Below are 21,421 nucleotides of genomic sequence, written 5' to 3'. Positions count from 1 at the left end.
GCCGGATCCGGCAATCTGCATGCAATCAGCATTTGTAGACGGATCCGTCTTACAAATGCATTGCAAGAATGGACCCGTCTCTCCGTATGTCATCCGGTGAAACTGATCCATTATATATTTTTTTCACATTTTTACCTTTGAATGCGCAGACCAGAATGACGGATCCGGCATTACGGTAAGTATTTCCTCCGTCCAAAACGCTGTTCAGTGACTGAACTGAAGACATCCTGATGCATCCTGAACGGATTTCTCTCCATTCAGAATGCACGGGGATGAAACTGATCAGTTCTTTTCCTGTATTGAGCCCCTAGGACGGAACTCAGTGCCGGAAAAGAAAAACGCTAGTGTGAAAGTAAACTAAGTATGAACATGACGAGTTACAAAATGGTACAGAAGGAGACAGGGCCCTGCCCGTGAGGGCTTATAATCTACATGGTATGGGAGAAGGACACAGTAGGAGAGGGTAAAGTTGGTCATGGCGGTATAGAGGCAGCAGGGTCACTGGTTGTAGGCTTGTCTGAAGAGGTGGGTTTTTAGGTTTCTTTTGAAGGATTCCACTGCAGGTGAGAGTCTGATATGTTGGGGTAGCGAGTTCCAGAGTATGGGGGATGCACGGGAGAAATCTTTGAGGTGATTGTGGGAAGAGGTGATAAGAGGAGAGAAGGAGGTCTTGTGAGGATCGGTAGTGCGTGTGGGGTTGTATCGGGAAAGTAGCTCAGAGATGTAGGGAGGGGACAGGTTGTGGACAGCCTTGTATGTATTTGTTAGTATTTTGAACTGAATTCACTGGGCAATGGGGAGCCAGTGAAGGGATTGGCAGAGGGGAGAAGCAGAGGAGTAACAGGGTTGAGAGGTGGATTAGTTGGGCAGCAGAGTTAGAGTTGAGGATAGATTGGAGGGGTGTGAGAGTGCTAGATGGAAGGCCACAGAGGAGAATGTTGCAGTAGTCTAGGCGGGAGATGATGGCGTGTACAAGCATTTCCGCAGACTCAAAGTTGAGGAAAGCGCGGATGCGGGAAATGTTTTTGAGTTGGAGGCGGCAGGTGGTGGAAAGGGCTTGGATGTGTAGTCGGAAGGAGAGGGCAAAATCCAAGGTCACTCCAAGGCAGCGGACTTCCTTCACCAGGGAGAGTGTGCAGCCATTGATCGTGATAGATAGGTCTGTTGGGGGAGTTGAGCAAGATGGGGGAAAGATGATGAATTCTGTTTTATCCATGTTAAGTTTTAGAAAGCGAGAGGAGAAGAAGGAGGATGTGGAAGATAGGCATTGTGGGATTCTGGATAGTAAGGCGGTGATGTCTGGTCCAGAGAGGTACAGATGTAGCAGGGTTAACACACAAACTCAAATTTCTTAACTCATCGCGTTATCTTGAAACAAAAGCCATTGAAAAGCAATTGAAGGTTAACGCAGTTAGTTTAGATAACAGTTAGTACTGATGGAAGTCTCTTCCTTCCACAGGTTAGCTGACATTCAAAATTTAGGTAAAGTCCAGAGAACCCCTTTAGCAATTAAGACACAACTCATCTCTTCTGGTCCAGCTCTACTCACATTTGGGTGTCCATCTCGGAGCAGCTTGTGGAACACATGGCAAAATTTCCAGCAGAGGACTGCATTGCTCGACAGGGGCAGCCGGTTCACAGCTGCCCAAAATGTCTGAGCTCCCTTCTCGTGGTGCGTTCCCAAAATACAAGGTAGAAGTCAATTAAGGACACAACACAATTATTGGGGTAAAGCCATTCACGATCTGACAGTTAGTTTGTGGTCATATCAGGCATAGCTAAAGACCATGTGTGGTCCAATATCATTATCCAGTGTGTGGCCCTAAATTAGGAGTGATATGAATGTTATTATTGGGTTGCCTTGGAGCCAAAATCCATAGTAAATTTGATGACAATCCCGATCCTGTGTATGTGAATGGGGTCAATGCAACGCACTTCAAACAGTACATATGGATCTAGCATAAGCTGCATAGTGTCGGCGCCCAACAGATCCCATTTATTACAACAGGGTCTGGCGGTTTTCCAGCATGAATACTGCCATTCTGCAGGATGATATACCGCTTCATGCAGAGGTATGTCATCCCTTTTATTTCCTGGAATCTGCGACGGAGACTCCTGCTGGATCCCACCGGTGTGAACTTAGCCTAAGAAGCTATTGGTCCATTCATGATAGCGTTCTTACGTTCCCTTTTATTTATGGGTTCATCTGGTGAACAGCTTTAGCAATTCTTCTGTGCTACATGATTGGGATATAAAAGCACTAAGCGGACAACATTTCCCTTAGTTTCATGACTGCTGACAGTGTATATAAAAGCATGCAGGAAATTGTCAAAATGCAAGTATGCAGGAATAGTGATAGTCCGCACTGCTATCTTCAGGAAGTACTCTGATAATTGAGAGAAAAGGGCATGGACAGCATAAAATTGTTAAAAAGCAAAAGGAACAGAATGGACCATGGCCAAGAAAAAATCACTGCACTAGAATAGATCAGTAAGTGGTCATGGCATTAACGGGCTGCTACTTGTGGCTAGGTATTTATAACTTCTCCTATACAAGCTCACTGTCCAAATCATATTCATCTTCAATGGGGTTATCTGGGATGACCAACCCTCAGGACAGATCATCAAGGTGTAGGGAGGGGTCTGACTCCAGCCACTCCCATCAGACATCACTGCGACCTGTTCCTAGACCAGTGACATCACATCCATCACATGTCACATGGCCTGGCAAGGATACACCCCTCACATTTTTGTAAATTCTATTCTATCTTTTCATGGGACAACACTGAAGATCTGACACTTTGATACAATATAAAGTAGTCAGTGCACAGCTTGTACAGTGTAAATTTGGTGTGCCCTCAAAATACCATTAACACACAGCTCTTAATGTCTAAACCTCTGGCCACAAAAAAGTCAGTACACCCCTAAGTGAAAATGGCCAAATTGTGCCCAATTAGCCATTTTCCTTCCCCGATGCCATGTGACTCGTTAGCGTTACAAGGTCTCAGGTGTGAATGGGGAGCAGGTGTGTTACAGTCGGTGTTATCGCTATCACACTCTCTCATACTGGTCACTGGAAGTTCAACATGGCTCCTCATGAGAAAGAACTCTCTTAGGATCTGGAAAAAAAATTGTTGCTCTACATAAAGATGGCCCAGGCTATAAGAAGATTGCCAGCACCCTGAAACTGAGCTGCAGCACGGTGGCCAAGACCATACAACAGTTTAACAAGACAGGTTCCACTCAGAACAGGCCTCGCCATGGTCGACCAAAGAAGTTGAGTGCACGTGCTCAGCGTCATATCCAGAGGTTGTCTATACAAAATAGACGTATGAGTGCTGCCAGCATTGCTGCATCAAATTGGTCTATGTGGCTTTCGTACCAGAAGGAAGCCTCTTCTGAAGATGATGCACAAAAAAGCACACAGTTTGCTGAAGACAACCAGAATAAGGACATGGATTACTGGAATCATGTCCTGTGGTCTGATGAGACCAAGATAAACGTATTTGGTTCAGAAGGTGTCCAGTGTGTATTGCGGCAACCAGGTGAGGAGTACAAAGACAAGTGTGTCTTACCATTGAGGAAACCATGAATGCCAACATGTACTGTGACATACTAAAGTAGAGCACGATCCCCTCCCTTCAGAAACTGGGCCGCAGGGCAGTAATCCAACATGATAACGACCCCAAACACACCTCCAAGAAGACCACTGCCTTGCTAAAGAAACTGAGGGCAAAGGTGCTGGAATGGCCAAGCATGTCTCCAGACCTAAACCCTATTGAGCATCTGTCCTCAAATGGAAGGTGGAGGAGCGCAAGGTCTCCAACATCCACCAGCTCCATGATGTCGTCATGAAGGAGTGGAAGAGGATTTAAGTGGCAAGCTGTGAAGCTCTAGTGAACTCCATGCCCAAGAGAGTTAAAGCAGTGCAGGGAAATAATAATGGTGGCCACACAAAATATTCACACTTTGCATACAATTTGGCCATTGTCACTTAGGGGTGTACTCACTTTTGTTGCCAGAGGTTTAGACATTAATGTCTGTGTGTTGAGTTATTTTCGGGGCACACCAAATTCACACTGACTACTGTACATTGTATCAAAGTCTCAGATCTTCAGTGTTGTCCCATGAAACATGAAAAGATAGAATAATATATATACAAAAATGTGAGGGGTGTACTCAGTTTTGTGAGATACTGTGGGTCAGAAGAGAGAGGCCACCAACAAAATGAGCTGCGAAAGTGACAACTGAAGAAGCGGTTCAGTCTGGAGCGCAGAGTCCGGTCTTCTGCAGAGTTCTGTAAAAGTTGCATGTTTTATGAATAAGTCAAATATTAATTCTCTTTCTAAGAATAGCCTGACAGGCTGCCAGCTCTGCCCCGTGGGGACAGAAATCCTAATGTGCTAGAGCATTTGGTATTCCTGTACCACCCCCGTCTCGCAGCGCATATAGCATTGTCACAGTGCCACACAGCCTGCTGTAAAATCCCATTCAGCGGCAAATGTGAGGCTTTCCTCCCACGCACCCTCACGGAGCACCTCCAGCCATGGACTCAGCATCCCACTGCTTGTATCTTTTCAAAGGATATTTCTTGCGTGCTTTTCCTTCACGGCGGCTTCTTGAGTGTTGATAGCTTTGTTTATACTCACAGCCTGAAAGAGGAAGCATTAGGAGCGGGGTGAGAGACGGCCTGGAACACAATAGACGGGGCACAATCCAGAAACAGCGACACTTAACATGGTAGCTGTGCCGTAACTACTACAATGCGGGGCGGCTGAGCACTTACAAAGACCGGGGCTCATCTACCCAACCGATGTATAAAAAGGGGGGTACACAAAAAGGGGTTGGTCAGCACATCCCAATGCGGAGGTGCGCGCTGCTATGACTGAAAACATAAAACAACACAACATATAACATAAAAACCAAAGGGGACCCAGCATGCGTGTGGAACCTTCACCCCCTGAACTTCATGGTCTCTGTCATGGCACTTAACAGGTAGAACGTAGTGTTAGGTTCCCGTCTTACAGAGATCACCTTGACGTGCGGCAGACGGGCTCAAATAATTTTGTACAAAATGTATTTGCCAAGAAACTCTACTTTATTAGCATAAGCATTGTAATATGTGTTTGTACTTTATTTGGTTCGCAGAGAGCTGTTGCATTATATGTTGTGTTGTTTTGTATAAAAAGGGGGGAGTAAGTACGTCTGAACTGCATGTCCCTCAAAATGGGTCACATTTATCACCGACTTGAGCCTTTGCTAGTGCTCAAACAAGAACTACCAGGAGGTAAAGAGTCTGCATCTAGGGTTGAGCGAAGCGAGCTTCCGATGCTTCATCCAAAGTCGCTTTGTTCAAAACTTCTGCATAATACTGTACAGAGATCCGTCTCCGTGCAGTATTAGAATGTACGGGCTCCGATGAGCCAAAGTTAGCTATTCGTGAAGTTGCGCGTGACTTCGTTGAATAACTTCGGTAATTGATTTTTAAAGTAAAAAACTGCTTGGAGTGTGGGAGGAAATCCACGCAAACACGGGAAGAACATACAAACTCCATGCAGATGTTGTCCTTGGTGGATTCGAACCCAGGGCCCCAGCGCTGCAAGGTACCAATGCTAACCACTGAGCCACCGTGCTGTTTTTCAGTCATAAAGAATTTTTGATGATGTTATTTTCAATTTTCCATGTGAATATCTATAGTTATAAATCCTGCAGTTTTAGCAATAGTCACTAAGGCTAGTTTCACACCTGCCACTGTTTTCTATGCTGGAACAGCCTGCTGGAGGTCTCTCCGGATCTGGCATTGCTGGACAAGTTAACGCTTGATTGGGCAGTATAAATGTACCGCCGATTACCCAATGAACGAGCAAAACTCTTGTTCATCGGGTAATCCGATTGTTTGTCCGCACGCAAAAATGATCGTTTACCGGCAGCAGATCGTGCTGTGGAAACACAACCTCCTGCCGGCAAACAAGTCCATATGGGAAGAGCGATGGTATTAGCAATCGCTCCTCCTCACACTGTGGAGGAGATCACTGCATGTAACAGCACAAGTTTCCTCCGCAAGCAATCAGCAGATTGTCAGGAAGGACAATCTGCTATAATATCGTCCCGTATAAAGGGACATTAAAGGGGTTCTGCAGTTTTTTTTTAAACTGATGATCTATCCTCTGGATATATCATCAGCATCTGATCGGCGAGGTACGACACCTGGGACCCCTGCCGATCAGCTGTTTGAGAAGGCAGCGGCGCTGGCAGTAGTGCCACGGCCTTCTCACTGTTTACCGCAGGCCCAGTGACGCCACAACTAGTATCAGGGCTAAGCTCCATTCACGTGAACAGAGCTTAGCCCCGCCCAGTCCATTGATACTAGTCGTGACGTCACTGGGCCTGCGGTAAACAGCGAGAAGGCCGCGGCGCTACTGCCAGCGCCGCTGCCTTCTCAAACAGCTGATCGGCAGGGGTCCCGGGTATCGGACCCCCGGTGATCAGATGCTGATGATCTATCCAGAGGATAGGTCATCAGTTTAAAAAAACTTTAGGAGCCCAGCATAGGTGACCACAGGTCAACTTCCTTGTGGATTCCGGACAGACATTTCCCATACTGTATGGATTAGGTTTTTATAAACACCCCAAAAAATCTGGAGCGTATCCATCCCATTTGGACACAACTTAAAGGGGTTCTCCAGATCTATTACATCGATTTCTATTACAGTACACGTCACATATCTATCCTCAAGTTTTAAAGTGGTTTTCCACTTTTTAAAAATCAACCACTGAAGTTATTCAATGAAGTCTCGCGCGACTTGGTGAATAACTTACTTCGGCTCATTGGAGCCCATACGTTCTAATACTGTACGGAGACGGATCTCCGTACAGTATTATGCAGAAGTTTTGAGCGAAGCGACTTCAGATGAAGCATCCGATGCTCGCTTTGCTCAACACTAGTCTAAACACAGATTATCCATTGTTATTAGATGAAGAAGGGGAGACCGCAAATCACCAAGTAAAGTCCACACTACAATTATACAAAAAATAAATTGTCCCATTCACTTTTTTTATCTTCGTGCTGCAGTTGGTCAGTTATGTCCTAATTCTGTTTTTATTACAATGTTTATTGTCAATAAAGATTAAAGGGGTTTTCCGAGACTTTTATAGTAATGACCTATCCTCAGGATAGGTCATCAGTATCTGATAGGTGGGGGTCCGACACCTGGGACCCCCGCCGATCAGCGAGTGCCACTGCCTTCGCTCAGATTTCCCTAGGCCAGTGACGACACGTTCATCGGTCACATGGCCTAGGCACAGGTCAGTCCCCCCATTGAAGTGAATGGGGCTGATCTGCGACACCAAGCACATCTATTGTACAGTGTACAGTGCTCTGCTTGGCCTCAGCGGGGATCCCGGGTGTCGGACCCCCACCGATCAGATACTGATGACCTAGCCAGAGGATATACAGGTGAAACTCAAAAAATTTGAATATCGTGCAAAGTTCATTTATTTCAGTAATGCAACTTAAAAAGTGAAACTAACATATGAGATAGACTTATTACATGCAGAGCGAGATATTTCAAGCATTTATTTGGTATAATTTGGATGATTATGGCTTATAGCTTATTAAACCCCAAAGTCACAATTTTGAGGTCCCCTTTGCTCAGGGGGTATGGATTAATTAGCTGACTAGAGTGTGACACTTTGAGCCTAGAATATTCAACCTTTTCACAAAACTCTAATTTTAAAGGGAATCTGTCACCGGCGATACTGCGGCTGCGCGAGAAGGGTGAAGCAAGGTTCGTTTGCTGAATAAATGATATGACGTAGCAGAGGGGGCAGCTCGGCTGTGGGAGGAAATGTATTTATGAGGAGGCGTGCTGGGCACTGCAGGGGGCGTTACTGGGCTCTAGAGGAGAGGAATAACGCCGCTCTGGGCTCCTTGAAGGTTCATTAGCATAACCGAAAAATCGCTTTTTTATCTAAATGACAACATGAATAAAAGAAAGAAGACCCTTGCTGGAAAGAAGGTAGTTTATTGAACATTGCAATGGTAACAGCTTAATCTGCTCAACCCTGATGACAGATTCCCTTTAAAGGGTTTCTACCACTTCGTTTTGACATAATTAGCTGTCAAACACTAGCGATCCGCTAGTGTCTGCTCTACCAAACAATGCTATTATAAGACCTTTGTGTGCAGCCGTTTGCCTAAAAAATGAACTTTTATTGATATGCTAATGAGCCTCTAGGTGCTATGCAGGCGTCTTTTAAGCACCTAGAGCAGGGATGGCCAACCTGCGGCTCTCCAGCTGTTGCAAAACTACAACTCCCAGCATGCAAAGACTGCCTACAGCTATCAGCCTACAGCAGGGCATGATGGGAATTGTAGTTTTACAACAGCTGGAGAGCCTCAGGTTGGCCAGCCCTGACCTAGAGGCTCGGTCTACCTTCACAAAATGCCACCCAGCGCGTCCCTCCAGCCCGCCCATCTCCTCTGGAATGCAATCCTCCCTCTGAGCCAGCGGACGAATTCTCAAACGGATCCGTCCCCATTGACTTGCATTGTAAGTCTGGACGGATCTGTTTGCCTCCGCACGGCCAGGCGGACACCCGAACGCTGCAAGCTGCGTTCAGGTGTCCGCCTGCTGAGCGGAGCGGAGGCTGAACGCTGCCAGACTGATGCATTCTGAGCGGATCCGCGTCCACTCAGAACGCATTAGGGCAGTACGGATAGGTTCGGGTCCGCTTGTGAGCCCCTTCAAACGGAGCTCACAAGCGGAGCCCCGACGCTAGTGTGAAAGTAGCCTAAGCTGCATTAATGCAATTCCTTTTCAGTTGCATTACTGAAATAAATGGACTTTTGCAAGATATTCAAATTTTTGGAGTTTCACCTGCAAATCTTGGAAAACCCTTTTAAGTATTTTTTACATGTAGTGTACCCTATGTTTATTTTTTTTTTCTAGGAGTCAGTATTACAACAGCGATTAGTTGTGACTTGTGGAGGGTGTTTACAGATTAGGCGGCCATCATACCTTCCCTCTCATGTAATGCATCAATAGAGGACTTGTACATCACGCCGTCTACGTCTCCCTGCGCGGCGCTGCAATTATCATGGCTTTTTACACCTTCTGCCTGACAGCCAAATAGGCAGCTTGTTGCTTTTAAGGCAGCCAGCGCACACAGCGGCTTAGGATAAGTGGTCCCACCCGCCAAGTGTCACACACCTCCACTGCCCATATCCTTACCGCGGGGGGCAGCTTACACCATATCAAATAATGTCAGTGTCGGTGCTGCTGATACCGCAAAACGGGATTTGCCAATTTTTTGTAATATTTCCCTAAGAATACTCTTCTGGACAATTATTTCTCTAAGGAAAAAGGATAGATAGATATGAGATAGATAGATATGAGAGATAGATAGAGATAGATGATAGATAGATAGATAGATAGATAGATATGAGATAGATACAAAATACAGATAAAGATAGATAGATAATAGATAGATATGAGACAGATAAGGATAGATAGATATTAGAAAGATAGGAAGTAGATAGATAGATAAAAAGATAGATATGACATTTTTTCTACTTTTTAGCCCTAAAGTGAAGATGGTAAAATGTCACACAAAAAAGCCAAAACCCTCAGCATGCAGAGATCCAAAAAATGCCACCTAATTAACAAAAACATCAGTAGCAAAAACCCACGTGCGTCTTGTGTTTCAACTGGAATGCCAGCTAACATCTGGAGTGGGCATTTTCACCACAAAAAAGCAACCAAAACGCAAGTGCAAAAAAGCCACACAAAAATGGTTAGTGCTACACACCACTTTTTGGTGATTTTTTTTTGAGCCAAAGGCAAAAGTGGGTTGAATGAGAAAGGGAATGAGAAATATAAACCTGTGCTTCTCCTTCCTGCCGGATCCACAAAAAAAACTGCATCAAAAACTGCTATCAGCTTTGGGCTTCATGCACACAACTGTATTTTTGGCGGATACAACACCGACCCATTCATTTCTATTGGGCATGCACACATCTGGAATTTTTGCGGATCTGATCTGTATTGCAGACAAAAATAGCCCTTTGCAGCAAAAAAACACAGGCGGCACACGGAAGGTGTCCGTATTTTGCGGACCAAAATATGGACACATACATGTGCGTGAAGAATTAGGCTGGGTTTACACGTTTAGGTTTTCTGATGCAGTTTCGAATTCGAAAAAGAGGTGAGGCAGTATCTGTCCTTTATACTCGCTCACCCTTTTATGATCCACTCATGGTTTTGGCTTCAAAAACTGCATTAGAAAACCTGACCGTGTGAACCTAGCCTAAGGGCTTGTTCACACGACTGTGTGAAGTCCGTGCCCGTGCTGTGGACCGCAAATTGTGCTCCGCTAAACACAGGCACCTGCCGCGTGGCAGCCGGATAGGGATCGCGGTCCCATTTACTTGAATGTGTCTGCGGTCCCTCTGTTCCGCAAAAAGATAGAGCAAGCTCTATCTTTTTGCGGTGCGGAAGCACGGAACGGAACCTCAGAAAGCACTCCATAGTGCTCCGTATCTCCGGATTTGCGGACCTATTGAAATGAATGGGTTCGCATCCGTGATGCGGAATGGCCACGGAACGGGACCCGTGTATTGCGGGTCCGCAATACGCGCACAGGCTTCACACGGTCGTGTGAAAGAGAACCTAAAAAAATGAAGAATAAATTGCAACACAAACCAGATTAGACAATTGGGAACCTCCTACGCTCAGTTATTTCACGTATGCTTATGTCAATTTAGAGTGCCCCTTAACAGCATCATTACTGGAGTTACTCTACGTAAAGTACTCCAGAACTGATAGCAACCCAAAACTTCTCATTTTCAAGCCGTTTCCCTCCCTTCTGCATGACAAGCCGTTTGTCAGCATATTCCCCACACAGAGACACCAAATCTGGTGCTAGACGTTATATCATCTTATTTTCCCTGTAATATAATAGCAGCAATTTATACATTAGCGAAGCCCTGGACATGATAATATAGATACGTACGTGCAAGACACGTATCCAACAATCAGGACTGGAAAGGACAAGGACCCGGCACAAGTTAAAGGAGCATTCTCATCTCAGACATTTATTGGGGTTCTGCTGTTTGAGAAGGCAGTGGTGCTCCAGCAGCGCCGCGGCCTTCTCACTGTTTACCGCAGGCCCGGTGACGTCACGACTAGTATCACTGGCCTGGGTGCGGCTAAGCTCCGTTTCCTTGAATGGATCTTAGCCCCGCCCAGGCCAGTTGATACAAGTCGTGACGTCACTCGGCCAGCGGTAAACAGTGAGAAGGCCGCGGCGATCCTGGAGTGCCGCTGCCTTCTCAAACAGCTGATCGGCGGGGGTGACGGGTGTCGGACGCCCGCCGGCTCAGATGCTGATGATCTATCCAGAGGTTAGATCATCAGTTTAAACAAAGTGCAGAACCCCTTTAAATAGAGAATGGTGTAACTAGCAAATTTCTAAATCACTTCATTTTAAAAATCTGCCTCCATCCACCTGAAAAAAAGCTGCAAAGTCATGACCACTAGGGGTCTCAGTTCCACCTAATTCGCAGTCCACTGCCTGTTGTCAGGCAAGATCCGTTCCTGGTGAGAGAGACTAAGAAGAGGGTGGGGGACGTGTCAGAGCTGGTTGACGTGTCCCGAGCCTGAGAAAACAACTGCTTCTACACTGTTTCTGAACATCACAGGAGACTCCTGCCTTTCTGTAAGTGTGATTTATCCCTCCTTGTCAGCTTTCTGAGCTCCATAGAAGAAAATAAACATAGAGGGGAAATAAGGGATGTGATGTCACTGCATACAGTGCTAGCAGAAGAGAGACACCCACTATTTGTGAGAGAAATGCATCTACCCGTGCAGCTGAAACAGGGAATAATATGGCTGAAGACTTTAGGGAAGCCCACGCATAACTGTTCCTTCAAAGTTATGATTGTACAAAGAAGTCACAGCCATTATGCAAACTTTTTTTATTTATTTATTTAAACCCAGGTATGCTTTAATTGCCTAATAGATACAGTTCCCACCTCTGGGACCTACGCCACAGCATCAACAGTAATCTGAGCCATCCCTCGCAACCTGGATACAGCATCCAGCAGAATGGGGTCAGGGGACCACTGATCTGGAGATAGCACCCACATCTACCAGACTGTGTTTATGCCATAAATATCTGAGATGAGAATACCCCTTTAAGCAATTTTATTTCTCACTCGTAGCTGCTTTGTGGCATTAGTCAGGCAGGAAATAGTTTGCACAATGAATACCACAAAAGTCAGCAACTGAAATCACAAACCTGCAGCAAAGACTTCTATAAATCCCATAATCAGATCACTTCTGAGAGCCTGGAACGATTCGTCAATGTAATATTCTATGTAGCGGAACTAGACTGGATGATGTGACCTGGATTGGGATTATATAACTGTTAGGCTCCCGGCACATAAAGGTCAACGTGGTATCCATTGTACAGCTGCTGATGATTAACTACTGGGATAAAATCCCCTTAAAAGTCAATGCGGATTCAGTAGCATAAGGATGGCGATTATCTGGAGCTTCAGACGAGGGACTTTTAAAAAAGAAAAATATTCAGATACAATTAGGCCGGCATGAGGTCAATAAGGCCACGCTGCCCGGCCCTGGTCCAGATGGAGTATGAAAGCTCTTTCATGGTATAAATTCTGATATTGATTTTTAAGTAGTGCAACATCAATTGCAGCTAAACTTTCAGGTCTACGTAGTGGGCACATCAAGAGAACGGAGAACCCGGATCTACCAATGACCGTGAGACTATGAGGTCTAATGCACTGCCTTAATGGAAACAAAGACCGGCGAAAAAGACGGTCTTTATTTCCCCCTTTGCGCTGGCGGGGGGATGCGCGTAATTTATGACGAGGGTTGTGTAGTAGGTAGGTATTGATGACCTATCCTCAGATCGCTGGGGGTCCAACACACGGCATTCCCACCGATTAGCTGTTTGAAGAGGAGGCGGCACTCGTGTGAGCATGGCTTCCTTTTCAAGATGACTATGCGTGTCATGTCGCTCAACTCGTGGCAAGGCTTGATAGGAAGGTAGCCATTCTCCCATAGACTGCAATGGTAAATTACCGTAGTCTACAGGAGAAGCGATCACACGATTGCAAGTTAAAATCCCGTAGGGGACAAAAAATATGTGTAAAAAAAAATTAAAAATATAAAATAAAAATATATATAAAAATGCTAATCACTCCCTTTCCGCCTTTTGCAAGTAAAAATAAACAAAGAATAAAAATAAGGATTTATTCCATACAGTGAACAGCGTAACGGGAAGAAAAATCTAAATGATTGATTTGCTCTTTTTTGGTTATTTCGCCTCCCATAAAATGTGAATAAAAAGTAGTCAAAATGTCATATACAGCTCAAGATGGTATCAATAAAAACTACAGATCGCCCGCAAAACAAAGAGTCTGCACACAGCTCCATAGACGCAAATATTAAAAACTTATGGTGGTCAGAATATGGCAAAGCAGAGAAAAAAATAATATTAATATAATAAGTGCAAGATGCAAGAAAATGTAAAAATTAAATGCAAAAAAAAAAAAGTGGTATCGCTGTAATCATACTGACCCAGAGAACAAACATACCACATAGGGAACGCCGTAAAAACCAAACCCCTAAAACAGTGTCAGAAATTGTGGAGTTTTTTTTTCTCAATTCCCCCCCATTGAGAACTTTGTTTTTTCAATTTGTCACTACATTGTATGCAAAAACGATGCCATTAGAAAGTACAACTTGTCCCACAAAAAACAAGCCCTCATACGACTATGTACCGTATTCTGAAAAATAAAAAAGTTATGTCTCTGGGAAGGCAGGAAGTAAAAAAGCAAAATGAAAAAATGGAAAACTGTGTCAGGAAGGGGTTAAGGGGATCTGATGTGTATGCCATAGCCTATGACTATTGCATACAGCATAAGAAAAGTGTTAATATACATCTAGGCATCTGCTGCAAGAATCTGCAATAAAAATGAAATCTGACAAGGTGGATAAAGCCTTCTCGAAGCGCGCCCTCCTCACAGGTCAGCCTGACCCTCCAGCACTGATATGCCCCTAAATATTCATATTTACGCCTCACAACCTGGCATAAATGGCTGTGCCCTGCTGCAAACACGTATCTGGGTCAGAGCTGTTACTGTCATAAAAGGAATATTACCCTGTTCTAACTCAAACACGTCTGCGAAAATTCAGTCATTAAAAAGAACATTTAATAAAAAAATAAGAAGTTGTGTCTGAAGTATACTGAATCTAACCTTTAAAGGGCAGGATTTGTATGTGCTTCTTTCTCTTGTTCTGTGCCAGTATGAATTTAAAGGGGTACTCCGGTTCTTAGAAGATACCAATTAGATCTGCGGAGGTCCAACGGAGCGGCCGGTGGGGCATGCATGTGGCCACTCCATTCATTTCTATGGGAAATCCGGAGATAGTTGCTGCACTCGGCTATCTCCGGAATGAACGTGCGCATTTGCGACCAGGGGGGCTGCAGGGGGTCCGGCAGTAGGACTCCCACCGATCTAATAGTTATCCCCTATCCACAAGGAATAACCCCTTTAAATGAGTATTCGGGTTAGACCAAGTTATCCTCTATCCACCGGGAAGGGGGTGGGGGTCTGACTGCTGGCACCACACAGATCAACGACACTTGCCCTTATCCAGAAGTGACTTGGTCCCGTGACCGCTGCTCACGTAAACACACCCACTGAAATTAATGGGTCAGGATTCGGTCCGGATGCAATGCGTTCGCTACACGCATCGAATCCGGATGGAAAACTCGCTCGGGTGAAATGAACCTAATATGGATAATAAAAACGTATTAGGCTAATTTCACACGTGGACTGACTCGGCTATTTCCGGCAGAAATGAATATAGCGGTGGGCGCGCTTGCGAGGTGCGCACTTCATTCCTTTCTATGGGACTTTCAAAAATAGCTGAACTCAGTGACTTGGAAGTAAATCGAGGGCACGCCCATATTCACTTTGGGGGCCCCATTCTTGAGACAGAGACGGGTCCCAGAAGTGGGACACGCACCTATCTGACATTGGTGGCATATCCTAGTCTGAGGTGATAGAACCCCATAAGATGTTAGGCCAACCATACCCATCATCACTCCCAATCCCGTTATACACATCTGCTCGGCTTGAGAAAGTATGTAATGTTAGTAGAAAGAGTCAGAGAGAAGCTCGCAGGCTCCTCAGGCGGCGGCTCATCTCCCAAAGAAAAAAGGGGTCAGATGGTTGAAATCCAAATGCCTGATCCTTATCTCCCTCAACATCTATTATCAGGGGAGAGTCAGGAGGTCCCCGTAAACAAAGACTGTCAGCCAATCCCACCAAAATCGCCAGGTTTGGCCAATATATTTCTACTGTGTATGGCCACTCTTAACGTAGAGCATCTGATACCCTTAGAAAAACAAGCCAGGTGGTCCACCTGCACCGTAATAGGTGGCCTCTACTGGCCAAAGAAGACCGCAGCACTAAACTCCAAGAGCATCACTCCCAGAGTAATCCCACTGCTATAGAAGAATGAAATATCCAGAAATGTTGAGGGCTCTCTTACCGGACAAGGGCTTTACTAACCATCCACTACCACAAGGAACTAGTTACACCTTTCACCTCCAACTCTTTTCTATTCTCACTCACGTTAGGACAGAAGGAATGTACTGAGTTACAAACTCTATGGTACATAACTCAAGTCACATTGCCTAGAACAGAAAAAAAGGTCAATTAAGAGGGTTGTCCATCTTAGAAACCCCATCTTCATAGACAGTATTAGGAAAGTCTGGGTTAAAGGGGTTGTTTGAGCCATTAATACTGAAGACCTATCTTAAGGATAGGTCATGGGTATCTGATTGGTGGAGGTCCGACTCCCGAAACCCCTGCCGATCAGCTGTTTGAGGAGACCGCAATGCTCTGGTGAGCACAGCGGATTCTTCCTCGGTCACGTGGCCTAGGCGCAACTCAGTCCTGTTGAAGTGAACGGGCCTGTGCAGCAATACCAAGCAAAGGCACTATCCATTGGATGGCGCTATGATTGGTCCATTCAAAAAGCTGATTGGTGGTGGGCGCCGGGCATCGGACCCCCACCAATCACATACTGATGACCTATCCTGAGCATCTCCACCCTGGAGGACCTGTCCAGTCCACTGATTTGAATGGATACAGTGTAATGCTTAATTCCCCCTGTGGTGGCGCTGCAGGAAAACAGTTTACAGCAGGTCACTTTGGGATCAGCTTATTGTCAAGGGACGCTTCTAACCAGTAGGGCTTGTTCAAGGTGGAGAGTCCCTTTAACCATGCCCCAAAGCTAAACATGGCTATGGTGAGAATCTTTCTGGCTGTGTTTTTCCAGTAATGTAATGCCCTGACGAGCTGTTACCATTTATTCCAGTTTCCCAGTCCCGAGCCTGACTGGAGGTATGGGCGTTTGTATTTAGGGGGTCTATTTTTAGAGTGCAATGAGACTTTCCCGTGCCAGACAGGAAGGGCCACTCCTTAGTTCCAGCACAGAGTGCGCACTGCACCTTACAGCCGGCCGCCTCCAGCCTCACCGCTGCTCAACATGATCCTCATCAGTGATGGAGGCCAGGAGTTTTCAGAAAGGTCACCCCCATAGGAGTCACCATGACAGATGCCGGTATTAATATTTAACTCTTTCTGGACAGAAAACTACAGTAATTAAGTAGCCTGCAGGTAAAAAAAATAAGCCACACTGAACGTAACATAAAGCAGGCAGTTGCAGCACTATGGCGGTATGTTATCTTTATGAATACAGTTGGTTGCAGCACTATGGCGGTATGTCATCTTTATGAATACAGGTGGTTGCAGCACTATGGCGGTATGTGATCTTTATGAATACAGGTGGTTGCAGCACTATGGCGGTATGTGATCTTTATGTATACAGGTAGTTGCAACACTATGGCGGTATGTTAGCTTTATGAATACAGGCAGTTGCAGCACTATGGCGGCATGTGATCTTTATGAATACAGGTGGTTGCAGCACTATGGCGGTATGTGATCTTTATGAATACAGGTGGTTGCAGCACTATGGCGGTATGTTATCTTTATGTATACAGGTAGTTACAGCACTATGGCGGTATGTTATCTTTATGTATACAGGTAGTTACAGCACTATGGCAGTATGTTATCTTTATGTATACAGGTAGTTACAGCACTATGGCGGTATGTTATCTTTATGTATACAGGTAGTTACAGCACTATGGTGGCATGTTATTTTTATAAATGCAGGTAGTTGCAGCACTATGGCGGAATGTCATCATGAAAACAGGTAGTTGCAGCACTATGGCGGAATGTCATCTTTACGAAAACAGGTAGTTGCAGCACTATGGCGGAATGTCATCTTTATGAAAACAGGTGGTTGCAGCACTATGGCGGTATGTTATCTTTATGTATACAGGTAGTTACAGCACTATGGGGGTATGTTATCTTTATGAATACAGGTAGTTGCAGCACTATGGCGGTATGTTGTCTTTATGGATACAGGTAGTTGCAGCACTATGGCGGTATGTTGTCTTTATGAATACAGGTAGTTGCAGCACTATGGCGGTATGTTGTCTTTATGGATACAGGTAGTTGCAGCACTATGGTGGTATGTTGTCTTTATGGATACAGGTAGTTGCAGCACTATGGCGGTATGTTGTCTTTATGTATACAGGTAGTTACAGCACTATGGCGGTATGTTATCTTTATGTATACAGGTAGTTACAGCACTATGGCGGTATGTTGTCTTTATGAATACAGGTAGTTGCAGCACTATGGCGGTATGTTGTCTTTATGGATACAGGTAGTTGCAGCACTATGGCGGTATGTTGTCTTTATGAATACAGGTAGTTGCAGCACTATGGCGGTATGTTGTCTTTATGGATACAGGTAGTTGCAGCACTATGGTGGTATGTTGTCTTTATGGATACAGGTAGTTGCAGCACTATGGCGGTATATTGTCTTTATGGATACAGGTAGTTGCAGCACTATGGTGGTATGTTGTCTTTATGGATACAGGTGGTACAATGATGTGGTGACTGGGTTTTCTTATTTACTTTGGGTTTAATGAGTTACCCATTTCCTTCTGACTTCAGCTTCCACTTTTCTATTCTGAGTTTAAGTTTCCGTTATCCACTTATCCAGCACCAGAAACGGTATTTTGCTATTTTCAGTCATTTTTAATAGATGCCAAAATACACCCAGTCTAAAAATGTCACCATAACTATTAAATAAATATTCCTCTAGTCACATAGTATGGAGAAATGAGTGCACCCAGCGACACCGAGACCACTGCAGCCACCCAAACCGCAAAAGTGGTCAGATGCCTACTGTCACTAATCAGACCACAAATATCTATGGAGAGAGGAGGTCCACACCAGAGGCCCAAGTGTATCTGTGAAGAGGGCCTTAAGGTGACAGCGCTGTAATAATGTAGATTCCAGACAGTGTGATGAGATCCAGTGAATCCAAAAATGCAGAGGAATAGGATGTCTTCACTTCCCTCCTATTCGGCCGCATGCCGTTGTGCGGCCGTTCCGTGCAATTGCGGTCCCCAATGTACGGGCAACATCCGTGCAGCGGGCCGGACCCATTCAACATGTCATATTTATTTGCGTTGCAGAACAACGGAAAGAAACACCACGGAAGCACTCCGTAGTGCTTCCGGTGTTCCGTATCTCCGGAATTGCGGACCCATTCAAGTGAATGGGTCCGCATCCGTGATGCACATGGCCGGCAGCCGTGGTTTGCCGACCCGCCGTTTGCGGGCCGCAAAACGGCCCAACGGCCGTGTGCATGAGACTCTCCTCTGTGATTTTGGGGATCTCATCACACTGTCTGGAATCTACAATATTACGGCACTGTCACTTTTTTTCCTCTCCCGGTACTGTATCTTTTGCACTTTATACTATGGGTTATCTTCCTTGGACTGCCTCCACGGGGTTAAACTCCCTTTTTCAGTCTATTATGGGTTCAGCACCTTTCTCTGCCCCTCCCTGGCCCACCTGGGGCTTATGTTCATTCACTGTTTTTGAGGTATAAAAGAATAAAAGTACCAGCATTTACTATGTAACTTAGCCTGATGAAGATGGTGGACCACTACTGAAACACGTAGCTTGTTTTTACAATAAATTTTTACTTACCTGAAGTTCTCCGATGCAGCACGCTGTTTTTTCCTGCTTACCTGACTGAAACCCACCTTGTGATGTCACACTTGCTTACCTGACTGAAACCCTCCTTGTGATGTCACACTAGCTTACCTGATTGAAACCCACCTTGTGATGTCACACTAGCTTACCTGACTGAAACCTATCTTGTGATGTCACATTAGCTTACCTGACTGAAACCCACCTTGTGATGTCACAGTAGCTTACCTGACTGAAACCCTCCTTGTGATGTCACAGTTGCTTACCTGACTGAAACCCACCTTGTGATGTCACACTAGCTTACCTGATTGAAACCCACCTTGTGATGTCACACTACCTTACCTGACTGAAACCTACCTTGTGATGTCACATTAGCTTACCTGACTGAAACCCACCTTGTGATGTCACAGTAGCTTACCTGACTGAAACCCACCTTGTGATGTCACACTAGCTTACCTGACTGAAACCCACCTTGTGATGTCACACTAGCTTACCTGACTGAAACCTAGCTTGTGATGTCACACTAGCTTACCTGACTGAAACCCTCCTTGTGATGTCACACTAGCTTACCTGACTGAAACCTAGCTTGTGATGTCACACTAGCTTACCTGACTGAAACCCTCCTTGTGATGTCACAGTAGCTTACCTGACTGAAACCCTCCTTGTGATGTCACACTAGCTTACCTGACTGAAACCTAGCTTGTGATGTCACACTAGCTTACCTGACTGAAACCCACCTTGTGATGTCACACTAGCTTACCTGACTGAAACCCACCTTGTGATGTCACACTAGCTTACCTGACTGAAACGCTCCTTGTGATGTCACACTACCTTACCTGAATAAAATTGACTTGTGACGCCACATCACTTGTAATGTTACCGCAGCTTATCTGAGGGGTACATAGTTCAGGTGCCAAAGCTGAAACACTCTTGTAAGATCTCTTCCCCAACAACAGAGGACCCCTGTCATTTCCAGCTGCTACTCTGATGACAACTACTAGCTGTAGAGAAACTTACTTATCTTGATAAAATTCCTAAAGAATATCAATCAGCCAGTAACTGTAAGGCCCCTGGTACGCTCATTAGTACAGGAGGCCCGGGGAGCTGTGAATGCAGCACTCTCCTGGCTCTGTACTCCCCGGTTCCTGGTCTTCGTCTGCCGGCTGCGGAACACACTGCTGTGACCTAAGCACAGAGTGAGGACGTCGGCACGCTCTGTGACCTCACGCTGTGCAACAGCGGGTCAAAGCACAGCACGGCAGGAAGACAGTTGGATCTCAGGAGCGGTGGTGGAACAGGAGAGGCGAGTTGATTAATTTTTTTTTTTTTTGTCTGATCTGAGGTCTAATTGACATTGGGGGTCTAATCTGATGTGTGATTAACATTGGGGGTATGAGCTGAGGTCTGATTAACATTGGAGGTCTGAGGTCTTATAGGCCGGTGCGTCTAATACAGTATATTTATTTTTTATTTTCATAAAACTTTTTTTTTTTTTACGTTTTATTTTACTCCCACTACGGGACTTTAACTTTTCAGGTCTGATCGCTGGTTCAATGTCATCACTGCATTTTTACACTGACAGTTGCTGGGCCTTATTGGCGTCTGTACATGGCAGGCCCAGAGACCTTTGTAATGCTTTCAGGTTCAATGGCAACCTCCATTGCATCACGGGCAGCTGATGAGTTCAGAGAGGGAGCTCCCTCCCTCTGTAAACTCCTAAGATGCGACGGTCAGCATTGAGTGCAGCATCTAAGGGGGCCTGGCTGTCAATAGCAGCCAGGCCCCTGTCCCTGATCGGGCAAGCACAGCTCCTGTGCCCACATACTCAGTGTGCTGCACATGTTCAGAACGGGTTGGGAATGCATTTCCTGCTGCACTGTACATGTATGGCGCAGGTTGGGAGGGGGTTAAACATTAGAAGGTAGGGACAGTGACTGTTTAATCCCCCAGAGCCCCAGCACCACCACTCCAGTGAGAGTGCATGTGTGTCCTGACCAGAGAGAGGTGTGAAAGCAGTGGCCAGTAAGCATCATGGTGGCTCTCTGATTAGCACTGGGGTCCTGAGGTCGAATCGGACCATCTGCATGGAGTTTGCAGGAGCAGACGTACTAATAGGAGACAGTGAGTGGTGATAAGGTCTGTAAAGCGCTGCGGAATATAAAAAGGTAATAACTACAGTGGCGGGTTTGGACAACAGGTATCCAATGTGTTATGCTAGCTTTACATGAAGAGCAGTAAAGTCATAA

The 21,421-nt window shown here is 45.4% G+C and overlaps 1 protein-coding gene and 1 long non-coding RNA gene across 2 annotated transcripts in view; one reads left to right on the top strand and one right to left on the bottom strand.

Annotated features, from left to right (window-relative positions):
* The window catches only part of HIP1 (huntingtin interacting protein 1), a 146,336-nt gene that overhangs the window by 115,862 nt on the left and 9,053 nt on the right, over positions 1 to 21,421 (bottom strand). Inside the window, exons 2-3 of the mRNA XM_040423462.1 lie at positions 4,588 to 4,651; positions 1,550 to 1,692 (exon numbers count right to left, since the gene is read on the bottom strand). Coding sequence (XP_040279396.1) covers positions 1,550 to 1,692; positions 4,588 to 4,651 — 207 coding nt within the window. The remainder of the gene's footprint in view (positions 1 to 1,549; positions 1,693 to 4,587; positions 4,652 to 21,421) is intronic.
* Positions 1,306 to 21,164, top strand: LOC120994706. Its single transcript, XR_005777457.1, has 4 exons — positions 1,306 to 1,426; positions 8,991 to 8,993; positions 20,851 to 20,857; positions 21,154 to 21,164. It is a non-coding gene; the product is annotated as an uncharacterized LOC120994706 (long non-coding RNA).

The sequence above is a fragment of the Bufo bufo genome, chromosome 3 (genome assembly GCF_905171765.1).
Source record: "Bufo bufo chromosome 3, aBufBuf1.1, whole genome shotgun sequence".
Classification (NCBI taxonomy): Eukaryota; Metazoa; Chordata; class Amphibia; order Anura; family Bufonidae; genus Bufo; species Bufo bufo.
This window is presented reverse-complemented; position numbering and strand designations above follow the sequence as displayed.